The sequence below is a fragment of the Pristiophorus japonicus genome, unplaced genomic scaffold, assembly GCF_044704955.1.
Source record: "Pristiophorus japonicus isolate sPriJap1 unplaced genomic scaffold, sPriJap1.hap1 HAP1_SCAFFOLD_839, whole genome shotgun sequence".
NCBI classification, from domain to species: Eukaryota; Metazoa; Chordata; class Chondrichthyes; family Pristiophoridae; genus Pristiophorus; species Pristiophorus japonicus.
This window is the reverse complement of record NW_027254761.1, coordinates 143,646-150,596: the sequence shown is the minus strand read 5'-3', so window position 1 is coordinate 150,596 and position 6,951 is coordinate 143,646. Positions and strand designations below refer to the sequence as shown.

At 52.5% G+C, this 6,951-nt stretch overlaps 1 protein-coding gene across 1 annotated transcript in view; it reads left to right on the top strand.

Moving 5' to 3' along the window:
- The first annotated feature begins 1,404 nt into the window (after positions 1-1,404).
- LOC139257430 (CD209 antigen-like protein C) overlaps positions 1,405-6,951 on the top strand; it is a 67,467-nt gene continuing 61,920 nt past the window's right edge. Inside the window, exon 1 of the mRNA XM_070874488.1 lies at positions 1,405-1,450. Within this exon, the coding sequence (XP_070730589.1) occupies positions 1,405-1,450 (46 nt within the window). The remainder of the gene's footprint in view (positions 1,451-6,951) is intronic.

Here is a 6,951-nt window from a genome sequence, read left to right as displayed (position 1 = left end):
AAAGAACAAAAGGGAAGGTCTGTGATAGGGTGGAAGGCAGGAGAGATTAGAGAGACAAAGGGGATGTTGGGTCGAATTGAAATGGTAATGGTAGAAGTTAGAAAAAAGTCAATCTGGATCATCATATGCAGTCTCTCGAAATCGAGGAAGACTTGCTTCCACTCTAAAAGTGAATTCTTGGGTGACTGAACAGTCCAATATGGGAATTACAGTCTCTGTCACAGGTGGGACAGACAGTCGCTGAAAGAAAGGGTGGGCGGGACAGGTTTGCCGCACGCTCCTTCCATTGCCTGCGCTTGATTTCTGTATGCTCTCGGCGACGAGACTCGAGGTGCTCAGCGCGCTCCCAGATGCACTTCCTCCACTTAGGGCGGTCTTTGGCCAGGGACTCCCAGGTGTCGGTGGGGATGTTGCATTTTATGAAGGAAGCTTTGGGTGTGTCCTTGAAACGTTTCCTCTGCCCACCTGGGGCTCGCTTGCCCTATAGGAGTTCCGAGTAGAGCCTTGCTTTGGGAGTCTTGTGTCAGGCATGCCAACAATGTGGCTTGCCCAACGGAGCTGGTCGAGTGTGGTCAGTGCTTCGATGCTGGGGATGTTGGCCTGATCGAGGACGCTAACGTTGGTGCGTCTGTCCTCCCAGGGGATTTGCAGGATCTTGTGGAGACATCATTGGTGGTATTTCTCCAGCGATTTGAGGTGTCTACTGTGTATGGTCCACATCTCTGAGCCATACAGGAGGGCGGGATTGGTGTGAATGGCAGAGTAATGACCAGCTGCCATTAGAGACAAAGATTAAAAAAACGGAGAAGAACAAAACATAAGATGGGGGGGGAAGACAGCCAAAGATGGCCAGAGGTTATGCTCTGAAATTGTTGAACTTGATCTTGAGCTCAGAAGGCGGTAAAGTGCCTAAACGAAAGATGAGGTGCTGTTCCTCGAGCTTGCATTGAGCTTCACTGGAACAGTGGAGGAGTCCGAGGATGGAGATATCAGAGTGGGAGTGGAGTGGAGGATTAAAGTGACAGGCGACCGGAAGCTCAGGGTCACACTGAACGGAGGTGTTCAGCAAAGCGGTCACCCAATCTTCGCTTGGTCTTCCCAGTGTAGAGGAGACCACATTATGAGCAACGAATACAGTATACGAAATTGAAAGAAGTGCACGTAAATCGGTTTCACCTGGAAGGAGTATTTGGGACCCTGGATAGTGGGAAGGGAGGAGGTAAAAGGTCAGGTGTTACATCTCCTGCACTTGCACGGGAAGGTGCTGTGGGATGGGGAGGGGCTGCAGGGGGTGACTGCGGTGTGGACCAAGGTGTCCCGGAGGGAGCGGTCCCTTCAGAGCGCTGAGAGGGGAGGGGAGGGGAAGATGTGATTGGTAGTGGGATCACACTGGAGGTGGCGGAAATGGCGGAGGATGATCCGTTGAACGTGCAGGCTGATGGCATGAAAGGTGAGGACAAGGGGAATCCTGTCATGGTTCTGAGGGGAAGGGGTGAGAGTAGAGATGCAGGAAATAGAACGGGCACGGTCGAGGGCCATCTTAACCACGGCGGAGGGGAATCCTCGGCTGAGGAAAAAGACATATCAGAGGCACGAGTGTGAAAGGTGGCGTCATCAGAGCAGATGCAACGGAGACGGAGAAACTGGGAGAATGGAATGGAGTCCTTATAAGATGTGGGGTGGGAGGAAGTATAGTCCAGGCAGCTGTGGGAGTCAGTGGGCTTCTAGTGGATACTGGTCGAAAGTCTATCCCCAGAAATAGAGACAGAAAAGTCGAGGAAGGGAAGGGAAGAGTCGGAGATGGATTATGTGAAGGTGAGGGAAGGGTGGAAATTGGATGCAAAGTGAATAACATTTTCTAGTTCAGGGCGAGAGCAGGAAACGGCACCGATACAGTCATCAATGTACCGGAAAAAGAGGTGAGGGAGGGGACCCGAGTAGGACTGGAACAAAGAATGTTCCACATATCCCACAAAAAGGCATAGATAGGACCCATGCGGGTTCCCATAGCAACACCTTTAATTTGGAGAAAGTGAGTGGAGTTAAAGGAGAAGTTGTTCAATGTGAGAACAAGTTCAGCCAGACGGAGGAGGGTGGTGATGGATGGGGACTGGTTGGGCCTCTGCTCGAGGAAGAATCGGAGCGCCCTCAGGCCATCCTGGTGGGGGATGGAAATGTAGAGGGATTGGACGTCCATAGTGAAAAGGAGATGGTTGGGGCCAGGATACTGGAAACTGTTAAAATGACGAAGGGCGTCGAAGAGAGTGGACAAGGGGAGAAGAAAATAGAGTCGAGATAAGAAGAAATAAGTTCTGTGTGGCAAGAACAGGCTGAAACGATGGGTCTACCGGGGCAGTCCTGTTTGTGGATCTTAGGCAGGAGGTAGAAGTGGGCTGTGTGGTGTTGGGGAACTATGAGGTTGGTGGCTGTGGAGGGAAGATCTCCAGAGGAGATGAGGTCAGTGACAGTCTGGGAAATGATGGCTTGACGATCGGCAGTGGGGTCATGGTTCAGGGGGTGGTCGGAGGAGGTGTCAGAGAGTTGGCGATCAGCCTCTGCAAGGTAGAGGTCGGTTTGCCAAACAACAGCGCCGCCCTTGTCAGCAGGTTTATTCACAAGGTTGAAGTTGGATCTGAGCGAGCGGATTGCTGCAAGTTCAGATAGAGGTAGGTTGGAGTGAGTGAGTGAGGGGAGCAGAGAAATTAAGATGGCCGATGTATCATCGGCAATTTGCAATGAAGAGGTCTAGAGAGGGTTCGAGGCCAGAGGGAGAGGTCCAGGTAGAGCGAGATTTCTGAAAGCGTGAGAAAGGGTCGGCTGTGTGGGGGGAAGACTCCTGGCCGAAGAAGTGGGCAAGAAGGCGAAGGTGGCGGAAAAAGAGCTCAGCATTGTGCCGAGCTCGGAATTCATTGAGGTAGGGGCGTAAGGGGATGAAGCTCTGACCTTTGCTGAGGACTGATCGTTCGGGGTCAGAGAGAGGAAGGTCAGAGGCGATAGTGAAAACATGGCAGGGGATGAGATTGGAAGAAGGGATGGGATCAGGGGGAAGTGTCGGGGAGAAGGTTTCGGAGGGGCATTGGTGTCCAAGAGTTGTTGGAGTTTACAATCCTTGATACCTGAAAGGAAGGAAAAAAGTTTTTGGTGAAAGCGCCAGATTTCAAAGGATGCCGGTTTAATGCTCCCAGGCAGTGCTGCTCTGTGCCCCCGGCGGGACACTGGGATCTGGCCGGCCGCCCGGAAACCATCCCCGCCTCCATTACCGCCCCCTGGGGCACAAACATAGGCGGCAACATAGTGAAAATCCAGCCCCTACTAGGGAGACTCTTACCTCCTTCTGCCTGACAGTAACTGGACGGAATGGGACTGAAAAAAAAGACCTGGATTTATATCACGTCTTTCAGACCACCGAACCTCTCAAAGTGCTTTTCAGCCAATGAAGTACTTTTTGGACTGTTATAAACACAAACAGTAAAGTTCCTGCTCGTTCACTGGCCCGCGGACATTTTAATGCTGATGTTTTCTTGGGTGGTTGAGGCACTTGTTTGACTCAGACGGGAGCCTCATGAATAAATGTAATTCGGAGTCCTGTGATGTACAAAAGAAGGCTAAACTATTTTAATAACTGACTGAGCAGAGCCTATTGAGCCACATCAGCCACCTGTTCTAATCCCATCGCTGTTTGCACCCCGCACTCTTTGCAATCTTACTCTTTTTCCCTAAAAGTCTAATTCCCTTTTAAAAGGATTTACGAGGGTAGATTCTGATCTGTGGAGATGTGAAGAACTGCAATGTGACTGCTGGCTGCTATTAGTGTGGAGGCCATTTCAACTTCCCTGGGAAACTGTGCTCAATGGAGGGGCTGCCCCGCTCAGACCTGCCCCGTTACATCGCACTGACTGGGGGCATGTCTGGGGCTTTCCAGGACACGCCCAGGAATTCTGCCCATTGTGCCCGATAGACCCAGTGATAGGCACACTGCTGAGAGCGGGCACGGGTCCAGTTGTGTCCTGAAGAAGTCCCATGAATAATGAACACGGAGGTGATTGATCCTGAAGGGACTTATTACCTTCACAGAGTTTACCCTCTGATCCCACACGGGCAGGACAACATTTTCAAACATTTATCTTTGCTTTTAGCCTCTGGGCCTTGTCATGGAGTTGCAGGGAGTTGCTCCTCAGTTCACCTGCTCAGTGCGGTGGACACCTCCATTGGGGAACTACAACTGTGTGTGCCCACCTTGGATATCCCAATGACCCCATCCACAGGATTTGGGAAAGGATCAAGGAGACAGAAAAAGAGCAGCGAGAAGTCCCACCCCGCTGCACTTCTGTCCCCTCAAAGGGTCAACGGGAGCTTTGGGCCAAGGACTCTCTCTCCATTCTCTTTGCAGCTCTTCACATCCCCACAGATCAAACCCAAGCCCATTACTTCCATCTCCATTTTTGTCTCTTCGCTCCTCTCTGCTCTCCTGTCTACTCCCCTTCCTATCACCCAGTCATGTCACCTTTCATTTTTCAAATGTCATTTGACCCCTCAATTCCTTCTCCAACCCAGCCTACTGTCCTGGCAGTGTCAGGTTTGATCCCCCTTTGGATAAGCCCACAGCTTTCCCCTGTGCCTCTGTCGAAGGGTCTATTGAGGAACCCGTCACTGCCTCCTTACAAGTAGCAGCCTTCGCTGCCGCATCCTTCTCTTCCTTCCCACCCAGGCCATCCCTCGGGGCAAAGCTCATGACCCACCTTCCCATCCCGATCACAACAACAACAACAATAACTTGTGTTTATATACTGCCTCAAACATAGTAAGACGGTCCGAGTTGCTTCACAGAAGCGTTATCAAACAACATTTGACTCTAAGCCACATAAGGAGATATTAGGGCAGATGACCAAAAACGTGGCCAAAAAGGTAGGTTTCAAGGAGCATCTTAACGGAAAAAGGAGATGTAGAGAGGCAAAGAGGTTTACGGAGGCAATTCCAGAGCTTAGGGCCGAGGCAACAGAAGGTACGGCTGCCAATAATTAAGCATTTAAAATTAGGGATGCCCAAGAGGACAGAAATAGAGGAGTGTAGATAGCTCGGGGAGTTGTGGGGCTGATGGAGATTATAGACATTGGGAGGGGCGAGGCCATGGAGGGATTTGAAAACAAGGATGAAAATTTTAAAATCGAGCTGTTGCTGAACTGGGAACCAATGTAGGTCAGCGAGCACAGGGGTGATGGGTGAGCAGGACTTGGTGTGAGTTAGGACACAGGCAGCCGACTTTTGGATGATCTCAAGTTTACGCAGGGTAGAATGTGGGAGGCCGACCAGGAGTGTGTTGGAATAGTCAAGTCTCCAGGTAACATAGGCATGGATGAGAGTTTCAGCATGGATGAGCTGAGGCAAGGGCGGAGACAGGCGATGTTACGGAGGTGGAAATCGGCTGTCTTAGTTACGGCGCAGATATGTGGTCGGAAGCTAATTTCAGGATGAAATATGACACCAAAGTTGCGAACAGTCTGGTTCAGCCTCTGACAGATGCTATGGAGAAGGATGGAGTCAGTGGCTAGCGAACGGAGATTGTGGCCGGAATTTTCTGTGGGAAGAGTGGGTGGGTTGGAAATGAAAGTTGAAACAAATGTAAAAGCCGACCCCAATCAGCCTCCAACCCGCCCACTTTCACCGAGGTGGGATAGGGGCATGGGGCCAACCCACTGCCAAGAGGAGGGTTGGCAATTTAAATATTATAATGAGGCCTGAAGCCTCTACTTTAACCAACTTGGCCAGTTTTACTGCAGACGGCTGAGATCCCGGGGCTTGGGATTCCGGGTGGCTGCAATGAGGCGGCCTCAGCCTCGGGGAGCAATGCTGATGGGATGGGAGGAGCAGGAATGCTTGCTCCTGGCCCCCCCCGCTCCCCCAGCATCAGCCCGCAACACCCCAACCCCGGGGTCAGGGATCCGACCTCCCGAGGGGTCATACCCTGGGCCTGGAACACACCCACCCCCCCGGGGTCAGCGATCCGACCTCCCGAGGGGTCATACCCTGGGCCTGGAACACACCCACCCCCCCGGGGTCAGGGATCCGACCTCCCGAGGGGTCATACCCTGGGCCTGGAACACACCCACCCCCCCGGGGTCAGCGATCCGACCTCCCGAGGGGTCATACCCTGGGCCTGGAACACTTACCGCCCCCCCCCCCGGGGTCAGGGATCCGACCTCCCGAGGGGTCATACCCTGGGCCTGGAACACTTCCCCCGGGGTCAGGGATCCGACCTCCTGAGGGATCATACCCTGCGCCAGGAACAATTACCGCCCGCACCCCCCACACCCCCGGACACAGGGATTGGAACCCCCGTCCCCACTATCCTGGGCCCACCTGTTGCTGCGGTCTCCTTCTCTGAGTTTCCCACACGACTGGAAGCCAGCCCACCACTCAGGGAACCCACCCCTGAAGTCGCTCACGATCTGTGAAGTCACTCCACACTTGCGGGTTTCCCACCATATCCCGGGTCTCTCCGCACTGTGTGGGTGGGACTCAGGAAAATCCAAATATTTAATTGCAGGAAATTTCAGCTGATTAAGTATTGGATGTCAGATAAGCAGTCTGACAACTTAGAGACCATGGAGGGGTCAAGAGAAGTGAGGTAGAGCTGGCTGTCACAGCATACATGTGGAAACTGATGCTGTGTTTTTGGATGATGTCGCTGAAGGGCAGCACAAGGATGAGAAATAGGAGGGGGCCAAGGATAGATCCTTGGAGGACACCAGAGGTAACGATGTGGGAACGGGAAGAGAATCCATTGCAGGTGACTCTCTGGCTACAATTAGCTGGATAAGAATGGAAGCAGGCGAGTGCAGTCCCACCCAGCTGGATGAAGGTGGGAAGGCGTTGGAGGAGGATGGAGTGGTCAACCGTGTCAAAATCTGCAGGCTGGTCAAGAAGGGAAAGTTTATCTTTGCCACCGTCACA